This window comes from Biomphalaria glabrata, chromosome 2 (genome assembly GCF_947242115.1).
Source record: "Biomphalaria glabrata chromosome 2, xgBioGlab47.1, whole genome shotgun sequence".
NCBI lineage: Eukaryota > Metazoa > Mollusca > Gastropoda > Planorbidae > Biomphalaria > Biomphalaria glabrata.
The window spans coordinates 49809086-49837010 of record NC_074712.1 but is presented as its reverse complement, the minus strand read 5'-3'; the positions used below and the strand labels follow the sequence as shown (position 1 = coordinate 49837010).

The 27925-nt window shown below is 36.1% G+C and overlaps 2 protein-coding genes across 2 annotated transcripts in view; one reads left to right on the top strand and one right to left on the bottom strand.

The window, feature by feature from the left end:
• Positions 1-7507: 7507 nt before the first annotated feature.
• On the bottom strand, positions 7508-8671 carry LOC129924718 (uncharacterized). The gene has a single exon (XM_056021216.1). It carries the CDS (start codon positions 8669-8671, stop codon positions 7508-7510), a length of 1164 nt encoding a protein of 387 aa, XP_055877191.1.
• Positions 8672-24683: 16012 nt separating this feature from the next.
• LOC106072510 (polycystic kidney disease protein 1-like 2) overlaps positions 24684-27925 on the top strand; it is a 28759-nt gene continuing 25517 nt past the window's right edge. Inside the window, exons 1-2 of the mRNA XM_056021089.1 lie at positions 24684-24871; positions 27329-27499. Coding sequence (XP_055877064.1) covers positions 24793-24871; positions 27329-27499 — 250 coding nt within the window. The 5' untranslated portion in view covers positions 24684-24792. The remainder of the gene's footprint in view (positions 24872-27328; positions 27500-27925) is intronic.

Here is a 27925-nt window from a genome sequence, read left to right as displayed (position 1 = left end):
AGGCAAACTTCAAGTTCCCTCCAAGCAAGCGATGACTAAATGTGAGCTCTGCTGGTCTCATGTTTTTCTATTTTCGGGGATAACCTCCACCACTCATTGAATCCATTTTTGGATTTAAATGAAGATTTGGTACATGATCTTGTTGAGAAGAGTGTGCAGGGGAAGCAAAATAATAATTTATTTTTTTTGGCGAATAACACATCCACTTTCTAAGAACTTTCTCGCAGTTTGACATTTGCCGGAAAAACCAAGCCTTTGAAAGCTTTCTAGCCTTTCCTTTTGCTGATTCTTGATGTCTATACGCCTCTCTGAATTGACTGTCCATACGCTGAACTGTTTCAGATCCTTGAGTGAAAAGGTGTATGCGAATATTATCTGTGATGACATCAGGCCAATCTCCAATGTCGTTCAGTCTAGAGTTTATTATCCTGCTTTCTGTATTGTTTACACTGTCTGATGGTTCAGCTTCTTCAGTATGAATTTTTGAGGACATGCTTGTGTGCTGTCCTTTAGTCTCTAGAACCTGCGGTATTGAAGTATTTTCTTCTTTTCACGATGTCGGCCTCATCCTTTTTTTCTGAATTCAATGATAACCGTCTCATCTTGCTTTGTTGCTTTTAATTGTTCAGTTAATTCATACCCATTAACAGCTCGCCTATAGTCGGTGGACTCTGGCAATGATGTGACTTGAAATTGTCTCGATGCTTCTTTAGACTTAAGAAATTTAAGAAACGCACCTCACTGCGGTCAAAGAAACTGCTTTATGCGGATGACATTGTCCTCTGGTCAACCGGGAAGAAAGCCGACCAAATACAGGCGGCATTGCAAGTGCAGACCTCCAACCCATCTCCTCGTATTGCGACAAATGACAGATTTAGATAAACGTTGCCAAAACGACCTGGTCCCTGTTCAGCCTAGGAATCGACATTCTTAAGGCTCCATTTGAGCTTCAACTTAGTGGGCTGCGACTCCAACGTGAAAACACGCCAAAAAATCTAGGGGTGACCCTGGATAGAAAACTGTCAATGCTCCAGCACGTCCAGGAAGTTGAAAGAAAAGCCTCGGAGAAGTTAGTGTTACTAAGAAAGCTGGCCAGCACAAAGTGGGGTGCCAAAGAATACATGCTACGCACATTGTACTTAGGGGCAGTTAGATCACACATTGAGTACAGCTCAAGTATATGCTAGTAAAACTGCCCTCGAATCACTCGACCGAGTACAATCACAGGCACTAAGGTTCATTTGTGGCACCTTTCGGACAAGCCCAACAAACGCTGCTGAAATCTTAACAAACGAGGCCCCTTTACATTTAAAGAGGGAGAGGGCAGTACTTACAGCCTATGAGCGCTATAAAAGGGGCGACAACATGTACCGTGTGTCCGAAATAAATCTAGTAAATTATAGTCAAACTGTTCTATAGCTTACATTGTATGGAAGAAATAGTCAAGGAGATGAAACAAAATAGCGACATGACTAGTTTATAAATCGTTAGTTCATGTTTAAAATACAGTAGTTTAAGTTTGTTCGTGTCCATACAATTAGTCGTTTTTACTGAAAAGCTCACGGAAATAGGAAATTAATACACACTGGGGGAATCTTGGTGCCCCTCTCCACTTGGTGCCCTGTGCGGCCCGCACCACCCGCACATTGGTAGCTACGCCACTGGAATTCACACAATTTGTATACGAATTTATTACTTATGTTAATAATATATACTAATTATTTATATTTCAACCTATTTTTAGATTATTTCGCCCCCCCCCCTCTAGTATGTTGGCCGATTTGGTGGGGTCGGGAGGGGGCGATGGTATCAATCCCGCCCCCCCCCCATACACTTTCGAGTGGGGGGGGCGGTCCAATTTATTTGTAGAAATCACAGTTTGCTAACAGAAACAATTCAAATATATATATATATATATATGATTAAAACTTGTTATTAATATTTTAACCGAACTTTATATTATGTCGTTCCCTGTTTGCCGATTTGGGGGGGGGGGGGGGGGCGAATACCTCTACTGCCTAAACCCTTTGAGTGGGGGGGGGCGGTCCTACTTTTATAGAGAAATCATAGTTTGTGAACAAAATTAATTCAATTAATATATAAATTTTATATTATGTCAATCCCCTTCTGGTATCTTGGCCGATTCGGTGGAGTTGGGGGGAGAGTGAATGCACGTACTGCCCTCCCACTCTAGCCCTCTGAGGGGGGCGGGGGCGGTCCTATTTTTATATCATAGTTTGTGAACAAAATTAGTTGAGTCGCCCCACCCCTATTCTTTAATGCCAAATGCAATCTTTAGCAGAAATTATAAAAGGAGCGAGGATTAATCGTTTTCACTCTACCGCCCCTCTCATTTCCAGACATAGTTTATGTAATTTCACATGAATTTATCAAAATTATTTTAAGAAAGTTAGAATTAAAACGAAATTTTTAGTATAAGAGTCATGATTGAGAAGTTCTAAACCCAAATTATCATGAACATAGTCGCCTTTTCCCAACCTTTACTCAATCTGAAATTTTTCTAGTTAAATAAATTTGGGACTATAACTCACAATTTATACTTTAATTTTATTGAATATTATTTATCGAATAATTCTTTTTTCGGCGGCGATCCTCAAAGCCAAATCTAAATATGTTCTTCTTAAGGAACAAATCGGTTTTATTTGCAATGTATTAAGGGTCAATAAATTCATATTAGAATATTTTTCAAGTACAACATTATTTGAGAGGTCCTTTTTTAATAGTATGAAAAATGAGCTTTAGGTCAGGAGAATGCGTTTCTTCTATGAAGTATGCAAGAAATGGTTTTTGGCGTCGGAACCCCACTGATGAATAATGAGCTGTAGTTGTCAGGAGAATGCGTTTCTGCAGTGAATAAAACGCTGTTGACGAACTCCATTGATAAATAATGAGCTGTAGATGTCAGGAGAATGGGTTTCTGCAATGAAGAATGCAAGAAAACGCTTTTGGCGTCGGGGATTCGCCCCGAATTCTTTTTATGAATAATGAGCTGTAGATGTCAGGAGAATGCGTTTCTGCATGGAAGAATGAAAGAAAACGCTTTTGGCGTCTAGGCTTAGCCCCTAATTCTTTTTATGAATAATGAGCTGTATATGTTAGGAGAATGCGTTTCTTCAGTGAAAAAAGCAAGAAAACGCTTTTGGCGTCGGGGCTTTGCACCGAATTCTTTTTTAATAATGATCTGTATATGTCAGGAGAATGCGTTTCTTCAGTGAAAAAAGCAAGAAAACGCTTTTGGCGTCGGGGCTTTGCCCCGAACCCAAGATGGAACCTTATAGCGCTGCCCCAGTTGTTTTGTTTTTCGCCGAAGGTTGAGAAATGCTGCGCTTTTTTTCTCATATATATATATATATATATATATATATATATATATATATATATATATATATATATATATATATATATATGCTGTACGTACGTTTATGCATAGGGTTAGGGTTTACTGGGCGTTAGGGTTAGGGTTTGGAAAAAAATCGCCCCCCACTCCAAAGTTCTGGATCCGCTAGTGGACCATAGTAACAGATGTCATTTACACCATCAACTATATTCTTTGGACATTACTAACTAAATTATAATTAGCATCTTTTTCAATTAGAAAAAAAATGTTTGTAAAGGGAATGGTGTTATTATTATATGAAGATGCATGTAAAGGTCACATAGAACATTGTTTCCCAAAATGAGTACGCGTACCCCCAGGGGCATGGGAAGAGTTTGAAGGGGGTAAGCGTTGCACTCATTAAATATGCTTCTCCTCATTGGTCCAAATAAATGTTATTTATAATAAAAAATATAAATACTTAAATATAATTTATATAATATTTATATTTCTTGTGAACAATTAAAAAAAAATATTAGAGCTTATTGTTTTTTTTATTTTTTTTTTGCGAGGGGTTCCAAATATTATTGAAGGGGTACGCATAAGGCAAAAATTTGGGAAACATTTTAAAATACGAATATCTTGGCTTTATTCAACAAGATTACAGTAGACAGTGAACAAGCACAAATACCTCACACGACATTGCTGAACTACTATGAACATACACACACTGGGCATGACCTTCTGACACGCTGGACACACGCAGAATATAAACAACTCAGTTACACTACACCACTGGCGGATCCAGAACTTTGGAGTGGGGGGGGACGATTTTTTTCCAAACCCTAACCATAACGCCCAGTAAACCCTAACCCTATGCATAAACGTGCGTACAGCATTCGATATATGTATTTGTATATATATATATATTCGATATATGAGAATAAAATAAGACTGTTTCTCAATCTTTGACGAATAAAAAAAAAAAAAGGAAAAAAAACAGTCATGTTGAGGCCTTTCTCTTACACGCTTGGGGGTCTGGGAAAGCGCTGTAAGTTTCCTCAGTGGGGTTCGGGGCGAAGCCCCGACAATCAAAAGCGCTTTCTTGCATTTTTCACTGCAGAAACGCTTTCTCCTGACATCTACAGCTCATTGTTTATCAGTAGGGTTCAGGTCGAAGCCCCGACGCAAAAAGCGTTTTCTTGCATTTTTCACTGCAGAAACGCATTCTCCTGACATCTACAGCTTATTGTTTATCAGTGGGGTTCAGGGCGAAGCCCCGACGCAAAAAGCGTTTTCTTGTATTTTTCACTGCAGAAACGCATTCTCCTGACATCTACAGCTTATTACTTATCAGTGGGGTTCGGGGGTTAGGGTTAGGGGGGGGGGGCTTCTGAGCTAAGGGATCCTGAGTTTGAGTTTTGGTAAAGACTGGGATTTTGAACGTCAGAATTTTTAGGAGGAGTCCACCCAACTCTAATGGGAACCAGAAATTAGTTGGAAAAGGCGGTAGGTCGTTGCTTAGGCCACGTGACACCTGTTTGTTTTGCATGTTTCGTATATTTCTCCAATAGTTAAAATTATTATCTCCTATCCCAAACCTCCATCAGGAATTAGGGGAGTAGGGTTCGAGCCCTGGACCATCGAGACAACAGCCCAGAGCGCATATAACGTGACCAGGAAACCACGAATCTTCAGAGAATGACTTTTTTGCTTGTTCGGTTGTTGTAGGTTTTTTTAATAATTTTTTTGTTATGTACTATTCAATTTTCGCAATAGCGAAAAAGTTGTAATGTTTTGAAAATAACCTAACTTTTAGACTGATAATTTTTTTTTATGTTAGCAAATAAATATCTTATTTAACCAATGTCACCATAAACAAAGGCCATCACAGAATGCAATGTTGATCGAAATTGTTTATTAGAACGGTCAGACAGTGTTGCCATTAATAATTTGTGGTTAATTTAGAAACTGCTCAACTGACGTCGATATTTAAATAGAAGACAACCGCGTTCAGCAAACTTGGTCGCCTTTGTTGTTCCGGAACTACGGTCGTCTTCACACTTTACCCGACAAGAAAACACACACAGACACACAATTAAAGAACAGAATAACAGAAGTGCATATTTGCATATTGTACTATAAATTCTGAATTTCAGCTGGGTAATGATACATCCAGCAAGAAAAACATACATCCTACTATGAAGGACACAAATAGGTCTCCATAACTTTTCTTAATGTTCTCCAGCCAACATTTATTTTTACAGCTTCAACTTGGAGGACGTAGCTATCATTATATAATACATTGAATATGAAGACTTCTTGGGTGGAGTGTAAGTTTGTTCATGTTGTTTATCAAAATACTTAATTTCATTTCATACCCTCATTTATTTATTATTGTTTCAACTTTATAATTATTTTCCTTTCAGTGAAAGTATATGCCATTTTTTAAAAAACATCTATAAGAGAAATATCCTCCTCACTATTCTACACTTCTTCTTGGGAGACTTTGTTTTCAGTGATAATATAATTTAAATTGAATCAAAACGAACGTACTTCCCTGTGGTGCTCGGTCTCGAGCTGCGGACAAATCAGGTAGTGATGAATTCGTTTCTGCTTGGTAATGTCTTTCAAAGGTCACCTTTTATTAAGAAGAGTATTTTGGGAAGGATTTTTGCTTGCCTCTAGGGTCTCATGCCATTGACTCACAGGTACAGTTATTACAATGTGTTTCGCCAATGGGTTAAAGAAACATGCGGCAGGCTTTTTTTAAAAGCAAGGATTGGACTTTACAGTCATCTTCGAGTCCATAGGAAATGAGAAATGTGCTCATCTTCGATCAGGAAGGAGGAGCTATATACACCTTCCTTTCACTGATTCCCACACTACTGGGGATTAGAAAGTCTACAATAATAAAACCTCTCTAATTCACGCATAATATTTCTCCACAGTTTCCCTATTGATGTGCAGCTTCATTCTCGGATGTTGGCCGCCCCAAGCTCTTGCCCTGACTAACATCTTGATCTCTGGATACGACAACACAACTGTCGCGGTGAGGCGTACAGAGACTGATGTCTGCCTGGAGACGGTCAACATCAAGAACGACAACAACTTCCTTGTGAACGTCAAGATTTCAAACACAACACATGATCGGGTCTTTGTAGTGAACTCAATGCAACAGACGAGCCTAAATGTCACAGACTTAATTTTAATCAACGGTAAGTGTACATCTTTTTTTCCATTGATTTCTTTATAATATCTATCATACTTATATGTGAAAGTTACGATGTACAGAGGCATGCTTGGTTGAGATGTTTAGTACCGTTAATTGGCATGGCTTGGCTACCTATGAAGGGGACTCGAGGATCGACATTCCACTCAAGTAGAGTTGTGTTTATTGAGCGCCTAAAAGCAGCACGGAAAAACCTTCTCCCAGATACCCCTTCCGCCACCGGTACACAAATGAGATTGGACTATAGAGCTCTGAGCATGCTATAAGCATAAAAGTTTGGACCATAGTGCTCTGAGCATGCTATAAGCATGAAAGTTTGGACCATAGTGCTCTGAGCATGCTATAAGCATGAAAGTTTGGACCATAGAGCTCTGAGCATGCTATAAGCATGAAAGTTTGGACCATAGAGCTCTGAGCATGCTATAAGCATGAAAGTTTGGACCATAGAGCTCTGAGCATGCTATAAGCATGAAAGTTTGGACCATAGAGCTCTGAGCATGCTATAAGCATGAAAGTTTGGACCATAGAGCTCTGAGCATGCTATAAGCATGAACGTAGCGCTATATAAAAGTATAATTTAATTTTTTACAGAATTAATTAATAAATGTTTGACATATTTCGGATGGAAGATAATTTACTTCGTAGTTCAAACCTCCCGCAGGACGACGGGGGATGGGAGCGGGCAGGGCTAGAACCCGGGATCATCGATAAATCTGAACGACTGTCCAGCGCGCATACCGCATGACCAGGCAGCCCTCCTGGCTGTAATGTACGTATGTTTTGTTTAAGATGTTATCTCCATCTGAACGTTACAGTCAATCTAATTTTTTCTAAGTCCTTATTAGAAATGGTAGGGACCTATCATATTTATGCTATCAATGTTGGTGTACAAGATTGTACAACACCATCTATCTCTACACTGCATGTTTCTATTTTAGTCATACATGCATCCAATTTTCGGCTTTCATTAGATTACTTTCATACATTCGATTACTTTCATACATTCGATCACTTTCATACATTCGATTACTTTCATACATTCGATTACTTTCATACATTCGATTACTTTCATACATTCGATCACTTTCATACATTCGATTACTTTCATACATTCGATCACTTTCATACATTCGATTACTTTCATACATTCGATTACTTTCATACATTTGATCACTTTCATACATTCGATCACTTTCATACATTCGATTACTTTCATACATTCGATCACTTTCATACATTCGATTACTTTCATACATTTGATCACTTTCATACATTCGATCACTTTCATACATTCGATCCCTTTCATACATTCGATCACTTTCATACATTTGATCACTTTCATACATTCGATCACTTTCATACATTCGATCACTTTCATACATTCGATCACTTTCATACATTCGATCACTTTCATACATTCCATTATTTTCATACATTCGATCACTTTCATACATTCGATTACTTTCATACATTCGATCACTTTCATACATTTGATCACTTTCATACATTCGATTATTTTCATACATTCGATTACTTTCATACATTTGATCACTTTCATACATTCGATCACTTTCATACATTTGATCACTTTCATACATTCGATCACTTTTATACATTCGATCACTTTTATACATTCGATCACTTTTATACATTCGTTCACTTTTATACATTCGTTCACTTTTATACATTCGATCACTTTTATACATTCGATCACTTTTATACATTTGATCACTTTCATACATTCGATCACTTTCATACATTTGATCACTTTTATACATTCGTTCACTTTTATACATTCGATCACTTTTATACATTCGATCACTTTTATACATTCGATCACTTTTATACATTTGATCACTTTCATACATTCGTTCACTTTTATACATTCGATCACTTTTATACATTCGTTCACTTTTATACATTCGATCACTTTTATACATTCGATCACTTTTATACATTTGATCACTTTCATACATTCGATCACTTTCATACATTTGATCACTTTCATACATTCGATCACTTTCATACATTCGATCACTTTCATACATTCGATCACTTTCATACATTCGATCACTTTTATACATTCGATCACTTTTATACATTCGTTCACTTTTATACATTCGATCACTTTTATACATTCGTTCACTATAATTGTGCACATGTCACGATATTGAAACATACGTTTGTTTTTGTGTTGGCTTAATAATCGTTTTAATAGTTTTATTCACTTGCTTTCTTTTTATAGTGACAGAGAATCTAATTGTCAATGTTAGTGTGACCAAGTCAATGGCGATTGTTTTACCCTCCAATGACACGAATGAAACAATAACTTCACAAACACCATCTAATAATACTCAAGTTACAGACTACGCTACAACAACACAGGTCACAGATTACGCCAATAACACTTCACCAATCCCACTCGCTCAAACAACACAGGTAACAAATTACACAAAAAGTAATTCACTAATCCAACCAACTGCAACAATCAAAGTAACAGAATACACCATCAAAACTCTGAGTCTAGTTCCTCGGCCTGAACTCAAAGGACTAACAGTGGACTATAAAAACGCGTACCCAATAGGGATGGAAATTGTCGTCAAGGCTAACGTATTGTCAGGATTAAATGTTACTTTTACATTTCAGGTAAGTCTACTCTACGGAAGCTTGGTTTAAACTATGTAGATTTAATTAGTAGATTTAGTCCTATCTAGAGACATTCTCCATTCGCGCTATCAATTGCACTTTTAGTCTAGATTCTTTTCATTCTTTTGTATTTTTAATTTCGCATATTTTAATTTAGATAGAACAATACAAGTCATTAATATTGGTTCATAGTTGGTCGAATTGGAACGAAAACCCTGAGTTCCAAATCACTAAATCAGTTCAACAAAATCGATGTTATCATTGTTACAGATCTGTTTTAGTAAATATTAGATCTAAGAGAATGTTGCGTTGATATTGAGTAAAAAGCAGGCCTACGAACAGAAAGCAGTCCAAACAGTTTAATCTTGTGTTTTAAACAGTTACATGATATTTATTTGACAACTCACCCCGTCAGGCAGTGCCTGAGTTAGATGTGACAAGGTTGGCCGTATGCACAGTGGCGTACTAGGGGGGCCGCACAGGGTGACACCGACCCTAGTATGTTTTAAAAACGTTTTAAATCACTTCTCTTTTATGAAGTTGATAGTGATCTAAAACCTGTCCGTCTATTTGTTTCTTGTAATGTTTCATTATTGCAAGGAGTTTCTCCACTGAACTCTGCACAATCAAATTCTTCTATTAACAGTTCAGTCGTTGATTTCTACATAAAGAAAAAACGGAAGAGCCATTTTTCGAAATAGGCCTACCGTCTAGTGTCCACACACTTTTTTTTAAATAAGAGTTTGTAATCTAATAGGAGAAATTGTAATAGATTTTGAAAACAGAGGCTTTCTTAGGATACACTTTATATAGTCTTGATTTGCAATATCCATAATTATTTCTTTCACAGATTTGGTTTCAGAAATCCCAAAAGACACCTAACAGTCTAACCATCATAGACGATTGGTCAGCTTCTGTCCAATTTTCTACAAGTTCACTTGGTCTTTACAACTTAATTGTCGTAGCAACATCAGCTTGTCAAGAGAAACTGCAACAAACGGTTTCTTTTTATGTGCATACTCCTATAGAGCCAAGTGCCATAGGTAATAGGCCTAATATCATTAATGTACTATTATTATTGTGTGACTATTAACTGTCCGTAGAAATTGTAGCATCTTACGTAATAAAACTTCTTACTAAAAACTTTTATTTCATCATACATATGAAAACCTATAAATTAGAATAAATAAATGTCGAATTAAGAATATAAGTAAAGTTTTGTTCTATTAGTTCGATAATTTCTTAATTAAAATTCAAATATTATATAGAATATCATGTCATTGTTCGATAGTGCAAAAGTACATTCGGCTTCCGTCATGATCATTTAGCGGAATGGGAACAAGTGTAATGTATAATAGTCTACCGGCGGCGTAGCATACGCCGCTATTTTGCAGGGCTGGCCTTAGACAACTGCAACCTATGCGGCCGCAGTGGGCCCGCACTTTCATAGGACCCGCACTTTCATAGGACCCGCGCTAATTCTAGGTGTATAAATTATTAAATCAAACCATTTTTATAACTTATATAACAGATTTCCCGTGGCCTCCTGGAAATCTCCTGAAATCGCAAAATATACGAAAAAGTTCTGGAAACATCGGGAAAATATTAACATCTTTCGAAAACTCATACCAATCTCCTGAAATATACAGACAAAATTGTCATTTTGGGGTGTCATTCAATAAGGAAAACGCCAATCCTACGCACCATAGAAAAGGCCATTATGCAATACCCGTAATTGTGGAATCTAGTGAAAGAAACTTCTCGCGCCTCCAACTAATGAAGAATTACTTGAGGTCAACAATTCTCGTAGATAGATTGAAACATTTGGTAATTCTTGCTATTGAGCGTGATCTATGTAGGAAATAGAATTTTTTATGATATACTGTATAACTTCGCTACACGCAAGGCTCGTAAAGTAATTCTGTACGTAGTAAAGAATGAATAAATGCAAAGACGAATTTATTGTGTAATACAAACTCTTAATTTTCACTTATTATCCATATCCCTACCAAAACTGGGCATGGCGAAATCCGTTTCGCATTGGATTGGGCCCCACAATGGTTAAGTCCGGTCCTGCTATTTAGTAACTGATGAATACAGAGTTGATTACTTGTTCTCTTTTCATGACTTCTTGGTCACAACGGTTAAGTCCCGCCCTGCTTTTTGTGACGGGTGAATACTACTTGTTCTCCCCACCCCCCCTCTTTTTTTTCGTAGGGTAACTCTAGTTCGTCTGACTAGCACAAATAAAGGAGTGATCTTTCCTTTACGTGGTGTCCAAACTCTTGAGCCATAAAGAGAAATATATATAGAGATGTTAATTCACTAGCCTATATGAAATAAGGGTTGAGAAACATTCAAATAAAATCAATTAAACACAATTCATTTTTTGAGACCTCTGACTGAAAAAAAAAAGCAATCAATTTTAGTGTAATCTGTCTGCGCAACAAAGTATTATTTGTACGCAGACAGATTACACAAAAATGTCTTATGTGTGTTGCTTTTTTTTTTTCTTTAACGCTTTTCTTCCGCCAGCGCTGTTTTCTTGTTCTCTGCAATTTGTGCGCCAGTTTTCGCAGTGCGATACCATGATGCTTTATCATGTGCTTCCGTCTCCAAGATAACAGGGTTAAGGCTGAAGACTTTCAGTGTGCAGCTGAACATTCTGGGCTTATATAGGTCTCACCAGCCACATGAGGAGGCGCAAAACCCCAGTAAAGAGCCATCAGCCCCCTGGATGACAAAAGTGGTCATCATCGTAAGGTCTGAAAGGGAAACTTGACTTAGGCCTACTTTACTACGCTAGTCAAAGTAGGACAAGACTGCTTGTAGACTTCCACTCAGTGTTTGGCAACAATCTTTAAAGAATCAAATGAACGATCTAGATCAGGGGTGGGCTATATATAATAAATTTGCGTTTTTGTTATGTGTAATCTTAGGCCACAACTGATTTCTGTAGGTGTCCGTGGGTGGCATAAGACACTCCGGCGGGCCGCATGTGGCCCGCGTACCATAATTTGCCCACCCATGATCTAGATCGTTCATTTGATTCTTCAAGTTCCTTTTAAACAGAAGATAATTACGCCCATTGATGTGTCAATCTAGTCTTGCATATTGATTACAGACGTAAACTCGACTAAGTCATTGGTTTTCCTGGCTGATTCAGGCAACCTGTTCCATGTTATGATTTGTAGGCTTATTTCTATATTGAAAATGTTTAACTAAAGCCTGGCTAAGTAATTGTTTACTGTACATCTGGCTTTGAGACCTATTAACATTTTTTTTTGTTTCTTCACTTCAGTCGTGGTGGCTGAGTTGTAAAGCTCTTGCCTTCAAATCCTGGTGAAGTCTGGGATTTTTTATTTCGGGATCTTAAGGGCGCCTCTAAGTACACCCAGCTCTAATGGGTACCTGACATTAGTTGGAAAATGTAAAGGCAATTTGTCTTCGTGCTGGCCACATGACACCCTCGTTAACTGTGGCCCACAAAATAAAAGCAAATGACCTTTATATCATCTGCCCTATAGACCAAAAGGTCTGAAAGGGGAACTTGACATTTTACTATCTTGACTTCATTAATAGTAGGCCTATTTTTTTTACATTTGATTCTTAGACAAAAATCAATCTTAACTAGCATATTTTATGCACTGTTGTTTCCTAATGAAAATGATAGTCTATAGTTTTAAGTGTTAAATTTATTTTTTCTTTCCCCTGTAGATTTGAGTTACGAACCTTCGGGCCATAGAAAGACTCCAAGTGTTTTCTATCCAAAAGATCTGGTTGGCGTAGCGTTGAAAGTTATTGCAGTTAATTTTAGCTCTGAAAGTCCCACCAAGGTAGGCAATGTGAAGCGTTGTGTCTCTTAAACCTGCCTAAAAAAATAACCATGATTACGAAACAGTAGCCTAATATAAATACAGAAAAGAAGGCTTTCCTTAAAAAACAAAAACAAATGTAACATTATTTTGTATAGAAATTAATTCTTAATGTTTAAAAGGCTTTATGATATCGCAAGAACATTTGTAAATAATGTAAAGAATAAGGTTTGACTGTGAGTCCGAAGATCAATTAGGAATGCAGTAAAGAATAATTAGAGATCATATACAGAAAAATGCATCTAGGATAAAATATTTAAACGTTAATCTGTGTCAGCGGCCGGTCTTCAACGGGGGTGAAAACGCCCCCAGAAGAGCTAAAATGGGATTACGCTGAGAGCCAAATGGCTTTAGGGGGCGCTAGGGCACAAAAGGGGGAATACAGACATGAAAATAGAAACTGGAGCTGCTCTTAATTAAACAAATTGAAAAAAAATGTCTTCAAAGTTAGCGGTGAGTCATGAGAAACAAGTTAGGATTTGACTCTAGCTTGCCTCCAATTTAAGAACAGAAACAACACTGGAGATTTTTTTTCTTTTTAAGTTCCGGAATTTGCCTTTTCCATGATACATTTTTTTGACATCAAGCAGAAAGTTTTTTGTTGTTTTTTGTGTGTTTTTACGCGTAATAGTTTATTATTTGATAAATAAACAATTAAGGTAATAAATTATAGATTATTTTATTTGCAATATATTAGTTAAAAATATATTAATATATCAATATGTAAATGTAATTTTGTAAAAAAAAATCAAATAGAATAATTTAACGTTTATTTAACGATAAAAACATTGACAATGTCGGCCAATAGAAAAACTCGCCATTATGCAGATGAGTGTATTTTTACTAGTCGGCACTCTGGCTGCGAAAAGTAGAAACTCCTCAATACTGTGAAGACGAAAGCTGAGCTTGTTCGGTCATAGTGTAAAACATGACTCTGTCAAAAGTCCTCATTCAAGGTACAGTCTACAGTGGAGGGAGCACGAAGAAAGGTCGCCAAAAGAAAGCTGGCTTGATAACGTCAAAGAATGGAACGGCCTCTCTCAGCTGCTGACTTGGAAAAGAGGAGGGATTTGTTAACGCTAAATGTCACAACCAACGATGAAAGTCAAGGGGCAGATAGTGAGAATGATGAAACATTTACTTATCTTTCCATGGGTCTTATTGAATCGCCTCAAGATAAACGTATGGCTAATGTTTCCATTTTGCATGACAATATTTTCAAATAAGGCTTTGAAACCAAGTCGGCTTGGAGGGAAGGCTGCTGGGAGACAGCTCTCTTTCCATACAATAGAGACTGACAGGGGGAGGGGGGGGGAAGCTGAGGGAAGACTTCAAGGCTAGGTCAGATCAATTTGTAATAAATCTAGACAGCAATAAGAAATCTGTTCGATTAGAAATAGTTTTACCACTTCTTTTTGTTTAGCGCAATTTCACGCTTTTAGCTTTCTCAATGCGCTATCATCCTAAGATGTGCTCCTCATCGATCACGAAGGAAGAGCTTTATATGATCCTATCACTTATTTGGACCAGTGGGAAAGGGGGCGGTGGAGAATGTGTCAATGTTAAAGTGATCGCTTTTTAATTGCATTGTTAATTTAACAAATAAGAAGTACCACTTGAATTTGAATTGGAGGGCTCAAGCTTCCTCAAGCCTATACACTAGCTTTTGGGCCAGTGAAACGATTATGAAAATAGAAGGTTCAGGCATAATATGTTACTTTCAAACTTTTAAATGACTACCTAATTCTCTACACAAAGAATAAAAGGGATTAATTCAACTTTCACCACCTCATCTGTGAAGTACAATTTCTTTCCCTTTTTCGATACAAAAAACAATTATCAATAGTTAATTAACTAATTGGTTATTTTCTTTTCTCGATTCTTGTTTTGTCAGGTACTAATTGTGCGAAATTTCAACTTGATCCTTGATTGGGAGTGGGAGAAATAACGTGTAGGCCTACAAACTTTTTACCAGACAGACTGACAGAGTGAGTTGATGTATGATTTTGTAAAAAGTCAGTCCCTCAAAAATTGTTATGGTATTTTACAAAAGACATAGCAGGACGTTTTGGCACTGCCGTTTAGGCGCGGTGATCGTTCTGGCGCAGGCGTTTTGGCACAGACATGAAAATGATTTATTTAAATTTTTTTTGGTGTCACCATTTAAAAAAAAAAGAAAAACGGATGAATCTTATCTTCGCCTATATATTATGTGCGCACGTGTGTGTAGAGGGGGTGGGAGCAAATCAATATCTTGGTCTTAGGTAGTAATCTAACCTTCCATAGTAGTCATAGCTTTTATGTTTTACATCTTTTGGATTTTCCATGAGAATCGAACATTATTAGGCAACATCCTAGCCCAAACGACCCACAGGACGGCCTGGATTTCGGCGGGCAGTATTCGAATCTGGACCAACGAGACGACAGTCCCAAGCTTAGTACACGACCAGGCAACCATCCCTAGTTCGCAATATGCATTTCTGTATAGTATAGTATAGTATAGTATAGTATAGTATAGTATAGTATAGTATAGTATAGTATAGTATAGTATAGTATAGTATAGTATAGTATAGTATAGTATACCATATAACGGTTATGCTTACTCTGGATATGGCAACATATGTAGGTCACAGCTGGGGCTGCGTAGCCACGGGAAATACTGCATTCCTCATTAATCTTCGGACTCGAAGACAAGCCTTATTATTACTAATATTATTACTATACCATAGTAGAAACAAAATGTTTAGCATGAAAACTGTGTGTTTTATAAATTATCGTCAGAACTTCTCGCGTCAAAAAGGCTTCGCCAAAGCGGTGGCCATAAAATGGCTGCATCAAAACGACGCGTAGATCACGAACGTTATGCATGTTTTGAGGATAAAGGAATCTATTTAGTGAATCTTCTAAGTGCTGAGGGGGTGCGGCCGCTGAGTTGGTAAGCGCTAGGCTTTCGAACCTGGGGTCCTGTGTTCGAATCTCGGTGATAACTGGGATTTTGAATTTTGGGATTTTTTAGGGCGCCCCTGAGTTCACCCAACACTAATGGGTACCTGACTTAGTTGGGTAAAGTAAAGGCGGTTGGTCGTTGTGCTGGCCACATTACACCCTACTAGTTAACCGTTGGCCATAGAAACAGATGACCTTAACATCGTCTGCCCAAATAGATCGCAAGGTCTGAAAGGGGAAATTTTACTTTTAAGTTTTTCTAAGTGCTAACATTGTCCCCTAGACTCTATAGAAAGGTATCGTAATCATGTCTACATTGTGTATCATGTAAGTTTCAGGTTCAATGATACTATAGACCGAGTTTCAAAACTACTTCTGTATCGCAAGTACATGTATATACTAGTAGACCTATATTAAAGTTAAGTTTTGTTACATAATAACTAATGGGACTTTGGATCACTCTTGCAATTTCATATCAAAAGTCAAATTTATGAGGCCAGTTTATTCATACATTTATATTTCTACTATTATTTTATTGCCAATTTTTTTCTTATAGCCAAATTGTACTGTTGACTGGGGTGACTTTACAAAGGTGATTAAAACATATGACGATGATCTAACTCCAGACGCAGAAACCTTGTATATTTACACCAAAAACCATAAGTACGCAAGCGTAGGCATATACACAGCCTCTGTGGTGTGTGAGAATCTAGTTTCACAAGGTAACTTTTTTTTCAATCATAAATCTTTGTTAAAAGGTTTATTGTGTTGGGATGCAGCTCAAGATAGCCAGTGTAACTCAAAGTTGTGTAGAAGTATAACTTTACGTTCGGCCCGTTCGGGCAAATCTTGAAGAAAGCTTCCAACTTTTAAAAAACAAATTGACCTTTGTTGACAAATATTTTACAACTTTCATTATAAGTGTAGAAAAAAGATATCCAATGTTGTTAGCAGTGCAGGATTACGTCTAGGATGTAACAAGAAAAACATTTATAAAAATACTTTTATTAAAAGACAAAGCTTATAAGTATTACGTGTAATTCTACCAATTAGTTTGGATCAGTCATGTAATTACTTCACTGAACTAGCATAATAAATCTGTGCGATTAGAAATATGTATAAGAACTTAAGAACTGTTTATGTTGCTTTTAGCTTTCTCAATCTACCATGATCCTATCACTTGTCTGGACCAGTTAGGGAAAAAAGTGTGTGGGGGGGGGGGGGAGAGGGGTATTTGGGTCAATGTTATGTGTTCGCATAAAACTAAACGTGTTCACTCAGGGTTTACGCCTTTCCGAGGGGACTAATTCAACTCTTACCATCACATCTATCAGGTGCGATTTCTTTCCCATACTTAACTAATTGATTATTTTTTAGTTATTGATTCTTGTGTTGTTAGGTAAAAGAAATGATTGTGCAAACTTTCAGTCTAATCCGAGATTGGGTGTGGGAGAAATCACGTGCTAAAACTTTTGACCATACAGGCAGAGTGAGTTGATAGAAGCTTTGTAAAACGTGGTAGCTTAGCCCCCCCTCCACGTCTATCTGTCTGTCTGTCTGTCTGTCTGTCTTGATAGATAGATAGATTAGATTAGATTAGATTAGATTAGATTATATAGATAGATAGATAGATAGATAGATAGATAGATAGATAGATAGATAGATAGATAGATAGATAGATAGATAGATAGATAGATAGATAGATAGATAGATAGATAGATAGATAGATAGATAGATAGATAGATAGATAGATAGATAGATAGATAGATAGATAGATAGATAGATAGATAGATAGATAGATAGATAGATAGATAGATAGATAGATAGATAGATAGATAGATAGATAGATAGATAGATAGATAGATAGATAGATAGATAGATAGATAGATAGATAGATAGATAGATAGATAGATAGATAGATAGATAGATAGATAGATAGATAGATAGATAGATAGATAGATAGATAGATAGATAGATAGATAGATAGATAGATAGATAGATAGATAGATAGATAGATAGATAGATAGATAGATAGATAGATAGATAGATAGATAGATAGATAGAAAATAAACAGCTAAAATATAAAATTATGGAAACTCATTTTAAAACATCTTTGTAATGAAGAAAACGAGCGATCGGGTATATGCTCGCTGGTGTAGTAATAGTATCAAATGGCATTGTACAAGGCGACTGCAATAGCAAGTATCATAAGTGCCTTATATATAGGCCTATATAAGTGTCTAGAAAAAACGCAGCTCACGCCGTGTAGTTTTACATTGCATCTTTTGCATAAATTTATTGACTTATTATTGGATTGGTTGAAAGTATTTGCAGTGCAACTTCTCAAACTGTTACGTTCAGACGATTAATATTACCATTAGTATATTCATAATGGCTTTAGCACGAAACATCAAGTGATGTAAAATCTCTAAGTTATAAAGTAAAATATGCACTTTCAAACAAAGTAAAATGGTGCTTTTTTCCCCTAAGATAACAAAAAACATTACGTTTGTATTCTAAAGAAGCGTTTCAGTAGGGCATCTCTGTTACACTGTCCTGCCAAAGAGATTGGACCATAGCGCTCTGTGAATGTTTTAAGAATGAAACTTGCATGAAAAGGGTATTCATTATTAAAGTATTACAATGCAATTAATAAATATTCATATATATTATATATTATAACGTCCATATATCCCCTGGTCATTTTATCCCCCTGTCATTTTCACCCCCAATTAAATATTTTTCTTTTTCATTGTTTAATTGTGACGTTAAGGCTTTGACTGCCATATTTTCATCTAATATATAAATATGATTATGTAGAATGCTTTTAGATATTTTTGGACACGTTACTTGTGCGTTTAAGTGTTTCCTCTTCCACTTGGCGCTTCTATTGGATGTGGGGGATGTAATATTAAAATATTATTCTTCGCATACCGTAATGATCAAAGGCCAAGATGTGGTGCAAGTAGTGAAAATCATTTGAGAGATAGAAGTGCCATTAGAATAATTATGACCTTGCCGCTGATAACTTATCATCAAAAGCCAAGGTGTGGTAAAGTACGACCATGTTTCACTTTATTTTATTTTTCAATCGCTCTTTCTTAAAAATGGTCGTGTCATTTTTAGCCTTGAAATAAGTCAGTTGCAAGGCATCATTTTTAGAGGCTAGCGCCGGCACTGAAGAACGTCCAGGGAAGAAATATCCAACACTGGCTAAGAGAATAACAAACATTGTTCAGCAATATGAATCGATGGATCGTCTTCTGTACTTACAATCGATATCTTATCTATCTTATTGATGTAGATGAACAAAAAAAAACTTTTCTACATTACCTCTATATTTATACATGTTAAATTTTATAGTTTTTAAATGGCATTTAATTTTAATATTGATAATATTGATAAAACAAAGTAAAAAAAACGTATCACGTGACAGCTTTTATGGATTACGTAATGTGTATAGAAGAGATAGAGAATCACGTGGCTAAATGTTGTTTGTTTACGATTGGTGAATGAGGTCCATTCATATCTAATGTGTTACACTTTTTTGTCATTTACATAAAAAATGAATACACTAAATATTGCACATTTCACGATTTTTACAACTACTATTTGTTAGATAAATGATCAGATGATGAAAATAACAGGGGATGAAGTGACTGGGGATGAAATGACCGGGGGATGAAATATATATATTTATATATATAATATATATATATTGTTACGAATCTCACTATCCAGGCTCTCTGCAACTGCACCATACTCCACCAACTTAAAGAACTTGACAACTCAGGGCTCCAAAGTAACGTAACACTTTAATAGTTGAATAAATATGAGCCAATACTGTTCAATTGGCAGCACGTAACACAGGCTGTACAAATACCTCTTCGATAACACCGTACCGCCGTATCAACTCTCGCACTGGCCTCTCCGTCTCGCTCCAGGCTTTCACTGGGTTCAACAGTTCAGGACTGACTTCACACACTAGGCTCGTTGTGTCGGACTTGATCACAGACCAAGATCAAGACGCCGTTCGTCTCAACTGTACTTGATAGTACTCCGCACTGAACCGTCGTAATGCTCCGTACAGAACCACACCGCTGAACTGTGCTGTAGTCGTCCGGACTGTAGTGAACCGGGCTCTGAACCCCTGCCGTGAACCGTCTTGACTGCGACACCTCCGCTCTTATATAGGGTCCCTACTGGCCTTCTCGAACCGGACAGAACGCCGCTCGACGTTTCTAGGTGGTCAGATGACTACAACTCTCGTGACGCTCCTGAGCTCTGTTCACGACGTCGATCCTTCCCGGACCGCCGTCGATCCTTCCCGAACCGCCGTGTTGACACTCGTCTCGGCTGACAGTCGTAACTCGTCACGGTTGACCGCTCGTCTAGCGCTGGCCTGGGGCGATTTGCGTCGGCTGACTACACACACAACACTACCCCTCTCTGTGCCACCACCAAGTTTATAACAATATATATATATATATATATATATATATATATATATATATATATATATATATATATATATATAGGCCTATACACAAATTGTTCGTTTAAGAGTATAAGAATCATTATAATGATTCAACTTTGTATTTATTATTAAGAAACATTTGAGTCGAATGAGGTAATTCACATTGAAGCCGTGTGACGTTAAGTGTTCAATTATTTTTTTCTTTGACGTCGGAATAATGTCATTCCTAAAAAGACGTAAGGCAAATTTAACTCTTTCTCTCCGTGATTATTTTACATGTTCCGTCAAAATGCTTCATTTTGCTCAAAGTATTTTTTTTTTACCCTGTTATGATAAAACTTGAATAACTTTTGCGTTTGTTATCAGAACATGTTTTTTTTTTTTTGAGGGGGGGGGGGGGTATAAAATTATATGGGAATGCATGCTCTTTTTACAAAAGACAAAGTGCAGTTTATAAAATCAAGCATCAATTTATCTTAATGAGGTCAAATCAACGATGGTATCGTCAATTAGGAAAGAAAGAGTTAATATTTATATGATTACAAAACTTTAAAACTTTCTTCGATCAAACCAGAGGTTTCAATGTGTGGCCAATTAGCTTATGATATTTTTTTCAAAAGTAATGCAATGTCTGTTGAATTTATAGGAAAATCGTGAAAGTCGTATTCGAAATGTAAGCTTTACAGACATTTGAAAAAATAAAACAACATTCATTTAAAATAATTTGCATAATAAACGAAGTCATCTTATTTCCCTTTTTCTCTTACAGTTAAAGGTCAGGTCACATTTCAAATTGTGTCTCCAGCTATTCATTCTTCTGTTGAAGTCTTAAGAAATCCAGAACCTTATCCTGTCCATGGAAACGCCGTGGGCTCTCTCGAGATAATCCAAAGCTTTTTAAAAGGGGATTATCCTGATTTGATGATTACAATAGATTTCGGGCCTGGTGAATCCAATACATCTTTCACATTTTCTGAAAACAACAAAATAATTAAGCACACCTTTAATAAAAGGGGCACTTATCCAATCAATGTGACATTTGAAGCTTTTAATATGTCGCATTCCGATGTGGTGAATCTTAGAATTGGAGTGTTCGTTGATTTTTACCAAGAAAAACATCGCTTTTTAATAAGAATCAACGAACAGACAACATTCAAACTTGTTCGATATGAATGGAATTCACCTGTGCTTGCAGATATTGATATGAATCCCCTCATAAAAACTGTAACATTTCCATATCCACTAAGTAAAAATGATATCAATGTCACTTACTCAGATGTGGCAATTAAAAGAGCAACGGCCAGGACTTCATTGTATAATATTACAGAAGAGATCTCCTACGATTTTGAAACATATGTACCATGTATTTCAACTATTGACTTGTTTGAATCAACCTACAGGGACCCAACAACGCCATTGAAAGCCTGGCTTTCAACACTACCGAAAATAAGCGGTAGATCTGAAAGAACCAGTGCCTGCAACGAATCGGATCAGTTTAATATGACATGGCAGGTCTGGAAAAATTCTTTTGGGTATCCCCAAAACCATGCAGATACGTATGAAAACTATCATTGGACCGAAGAAAAAATAACCCAACCAATGGCAATAGTAATGGATTTCATATGCATCAAATCAGCCGGTCTGTATAAAATTCAACTAAATGTTTCTGTTATTGGTAAAAGGGAAAAAGAATCAGACACAATGTATCTAGAAGTTGGACCTGCTCCTCTTGTGGCTAAAATAGATAAAGGCATATACAGACAAGTCCCAAGTAATCAGAATTTGCAACTGGACGCTAATTCTGTATCCATCGATCCACCGTTGCTTGCTGAATACAGTAATTTAGCATTTAATTGGTCTTGCTTCTATCTGTCACAGCCAGAAAGTATCACAAGATATGCCTTGCCTTATTACCACAATGATACAAGCTACAGACAGCTGCCACATTGTAGAGCCATATCCACACCATCTGCAGGCAAGATGACAATTAGTGCACAGTCATTCAAAGTGAACGATACAATACTCTTTGAAGTGATTGTTACAAAAGACACTCGTTCTGCAATAGCCACACAAATTGTGCAGTTTTTAGATTCTGATATTAATGATGTATCAATAAAGTAAGTAGGCCTAATAGTTTTTAATCTACAATACAAAATCCTTGGTCCTGGTGACCACTGACAATTTCTAATTCTCCCACTTGTCGTGGACAATAAAATACATATTATTAAACTGCCTATCACACAAGGTCATGGGAGCCCGGTGGCTGAGTGGTTATTATTCAAAATAAAGTCGATATCTATAAGAAATAAAGGCCTTAAGTTTCTTGTTTATCGTTTAGTAAATATGTATAAGGAACTGGCGTCTACTAGAAGCACTAAATACGGATCGTATCGGATGTATACGACAATACTTTAGACTTTAGATTAATAGGCTTATTAGACTTTAAGTGTATAAGATGGTGTTTTTTTTTAAATCACGACGCTCAGGGTGTTTCTTTTAAAGAGAATTGTATAAAATCTTAAAACAATTTACTGGCATTCATGCCCGAATGTCCTAATAGTTAGTCCGCCCCTGAGTTATAAGTCTCTAATTTACATGCATGCGCTACAAGGTCAATAGATTAACTTATGGATACGTGTAGGACGTGATTATATCTTGTCTTTTGAAGGAACGTATTTAATAGGCCTCCATAAGATAAGAATTAAGATATCTTATGCTTTAATCCTTAAAGCTTAAATTATAAAGTGTTGAAAATGTTAACAAGAAGGCAGAAGCAAGTCGGAACGAAGTATATGCCGCATATATAAAGTGAACTGCCCCACACGACTATACTATATCATATTCAGAGGAGTTTTTCAAACAGTTGCTTGAGGCTCAGGGTCTGGGCGACGTGTTGAAAATAAGTGTTGTTTTTTTTTCACGGACAAAAAATCTAATATTGATTTCATTGCAATACTATAATCAAGTATAATCAACTTATTAATTCGCGTATTTGTTTTTAAATGAAGTAAAAATGGCACCATTATCGATAACTTAAAATGGTAACATTACTTTTTTTCTAGATTTAGATCTAAGTTTAGTTTTAAACCTAGATATAGTCGATCTTTTCATACTGTTTTCGCGATTGGCGTTCATATTGGTCTAGCAGCCCTTTCAAAACTTAAAATAATATGGAAAGATAAGGGCTTAGCCCTCGGCACCAAAATCAGACTGATGCGCTCTCTGGTCATGGCCAAATTTTTATATGCTTGCGAGTCGTGGACGTTGAAAGCAGAGCTTGAGAGGAGGATCCTAGCAATGGAATTGAGATGCTACAGAAGGATCCTAGGCATCATATTCAAAGACCACATCACAAACCAAGAAATCAGAGACAGGGTTACTGTAGCGATCGGAGCCCATGATGACCTGCTAACTATTGTGAAAAGACGAAAGCTTAAAACCTTTGGCCACATTACAAGATCTACGGGGCTCGCAAAGACCTTCCTTCAGGGAACAGTGCCAGGTAAAAAGAAGAAGAGGCAGACAGAAAAAGCGATGGGAGGACAACATTAAAGAATGGACAGGCCTGCCATTGAGAGAGGTTCTAAACAAGGCAAAAAAAGAGAGGAATGGAGAAAGACGGTCGACAAATCTTGCCTGGTGCCCCAGCGGTCCAACAGACTAAGGGATAGGTAAAGGTAAGGTAATTGGTCTAGATCAGCAATTAGCATGATTGAGGACCTGTTGCTCTATGAAATATTTTAGTTAGAGTTAGATGTAAATCTAGAATCATATAATATAGATATATTTATATATTATTATATATGCCTTTAAATTTTAAAGACAAAAAAATCCAGGCCTCTAGTAGCTTTATCTAGTTACCTTAACCTTAATCATAATCTGCCAAGAGAAAAATGAATAAGTGTCAATAAGATGCTCATGCACTTATTATCTTATAGTTATGGGCACCTTATGGCTGTCATTTCGTGTGCCTAATATTAGATCTATAGGTATCAGATTTTGCTTTGACATTGAAAATTAATGTTTCAATTTCTTTGATGTTAACATAATATTATACATATTATATAGATTTAGATCTATCATCTACATTTAGTTATTTTAGTTATCTAGGATGCAACAAATTTCCATCAGCTCTTCATTTATTATTTTTTTCAGATGTATTTGGAACTGTGATAGAAAACTCAGTACAGAAGACAGAACTGTGTATAAGGCAGAAATAGATTGTTCAATATGCACATTCAGAGATATATATGAAGCCCAGTATAAATGGTCTGTGTATATGTATACAAATGCTCACAATTCTTCGAATTCACTTCAAGAGATTTCAGACAGCTTTTGGGGAACGAAGATAACCTCATGTAGCCTATATAACTTTTTTTTCTTTTCTAGTATTTATATGTCCTTAATTAGTTGTATTAATCCTCTAAAGCAGTGTTTCCCAAACTTTAGACATGTGTCAAAACATAAAAAAGTAAAGTTCCACTTTCAGACCTTACAATCTATAGGGCAGATGATGTAAAAAAGGTCATTTGATTCCGTGGCCCACAATTAAAAAGGGTGTCAAGTACCCAACTAATGTCAGCTACCCAGTAGAGCTGGGTTGTTTCAGCGAAACCCTTAAGATCCCAGAATTCGAAATCCCAGTCTTCATGAGGATTCAAACCAAGGACACCCAATTCGGAAGCTGAGCAATTTATTACTCAGCCACCATACCTCCAAACATATGTGTACTCCTTCTATAATTATTGGAACACCAAGTACTGTTAAGGCTTCCGCGCGGTGTTGATTCTTGGAAATATATCTAGTGTAGATCTGACTGGAAGTAACGCTGAACTCAACTACTTCAGTAACACCGGCGAAAGGCCGAAACAATCAAATATGTAGTCGACGCTGATGTTGTTCTACACATATATTTAATAATCAAGAAGGGAATTGTCCGATGTCAGCTATGTCCGTAAATCCATATATCTATTGTACTGCTCTACAAGAAGCGTCTTCTTTTTGCGTCATTTAGATCGTTCTTGTTTTTTAACCAACTTTACGTCATCGTCGCTAAGTAAAACTTTACCCTATTCCCGAAACAAATAACTAATTCCTAATCATGTCATAACATACCCCTCGCAAAAAGCTTTTCAATACTTGAGAATTAAAATATGTTGTGATCCAAACTTTTTAAAATCACACATAGGGAAATAAAACATATATAGGTCTATATTTTAGGACATATTATTATTATTATTATTATTATAGCTTTTATATAGCGCTACTTTCATGCTTATAGCATGCTCAGAGCGCTTTTGGTCCAATCTCATTTGTGGACCAATGGGGGGAAGGAGGTATCTAGGAGTTGGTTTTCCACATATATGTAAAAAATGACCTCCCATTCTACATGGCTAAGCTTTATAAAATAAACATATCTTTAATGCCATTTTTATTTGGTAGGCCCTACATAAAAACTATAATATAGATCTCTTACAAGTAAAATTCAATTTGTGCTTTTTTTAAGTGTCTCAAATAGTTTGATAAAAATTGAAACTTTTTGATGTTGAAAAATAATAATAATAATAATAATCTTTATTGTCCGTATGGAAATTTGTCTTTCAATTTGTGCATTACACCAAACAAAAAACATTATAACTATTAGAAACCAAAGTGTACATTCACACCAGACTCACTCATAATTTACATTTGACAAAGTTTATATCAGATTGTTCTTATTTAATGATTTGATTGCCAGGAAGAAGTAGTGTCTTCTCAAAATGTAACATCTATATTCATTTCCTGATCTTTATAGAATTTATTCTTAAAATATAAAATAACACCAGTTTTGAGTTTGTAAAAATATAAAATAAAATAGTAATAAAATGAGATTTAAAACATAAAAAATTATTAATGTTATATTCTAATTTATTAACTGAACATAATAAATGGGTATTTTAAAAAATCAGCAGAGTAAATATGGTGTAATGTGTACCTCATTCATATTTTCACCATACCTTTGAGGTGGGCCACACTTTGGGAAACACTGCTCTAAGATTATATATTTAGGCTAAATTATATAGTGCAATTACCAATTATTTAGCATTATTTTGTAATTAATTTGATGCCAAAGATATGACTTAGTCAGTCTTTCACTTTTCTTTATTGATTTTGATTTTTAAAACAAAATAGTTTCCCTATACAATATTGTAAGTTGAAAGATTGATGCTGCATAAACAATTAAATTACAGTTTAGTGGTTTCTGTCTCATCTAAAAAATGGGATTTAGTCTTAATTTACTTCTCATTAACTAGTATATATATATAGTATATACCATATTTTTGCACATATAACCAGAGGTACAAACGAATGACAGCTGGGCTGGGCTTACAAAATTTATTTTACTCATAAACATGGCATAACGGAATCTATGGACATACCTGTGGGTCTTTATACCTCTCATAGTTCACTTTGTACAGATATGACAATTAGGCTAAAATTTCACATATAATATGTTGTATCGCTTTTGAGAACAACAACTGGTGCAGGATTACATCTCAAGGGACAGATGTCTGAAGAGCAATAACTTTATATATCTGTAGTTTATGGCAAGTCACGCATATATAGCACATGTGAGGTATATAAAGATGCGGGTTGTACTATTTTGTTTTTACTTATTTTGTAATTTGTGCGGGGTATACGTATGTTCGGGGGTATACACCTGTGCAGGTTATTTATGCGAAAATATGTTACATCTTTATCTGTACTGGCTGCTTGGTATGTGTTAAACTAAAACTGTTTAACGCATTAGTGTAACACTTTAAATTATTCTCTAGACCGAAACAGCAGCAGATTTGATACAGAAGGTGGATGGTGGGAAGAGGCAACGACTTACCTAATAGAGCTAATTGTGCAAGTTGGCAATTATGCTGAAACCAAAGCCATGCATGTTGTGTATACAAACATGAAACCTTATAATGGTACATGCACAGTGACACCTTCACAAGGTTAGAAAGTTAATTTATTTAATTTATTTTGTAATATACATTTTGGTTTTAACTTATAAAGCTAAACAAGGAATCCTAATCCAATCCATTAACCTATAAAGTTACTATTACTAGAGGTAAAACTTATTCTCAAATTGAGATTTTTACTAAAAAATGTTTTCAGTGAAATGAGGAAAGAAGAATATATAACTAGGTCTATACTAAATATAATTTTATTAACATTAGACCTACATTGACTGTGATATTTTAATTAATGTGACATATTTGATGGTGTAAAGGTTTTTGCTTTTTTATTTTTGAATGTTCAAATGTATGAAAAATAATTCATTGGGCAGAATTTATTAAGCAAAATTATGTAGAGTGGCTATAATATATGTATAAAAACAAGAGCAACAAAAACAAAGGCTTTATAAAAGAGATCTTTCA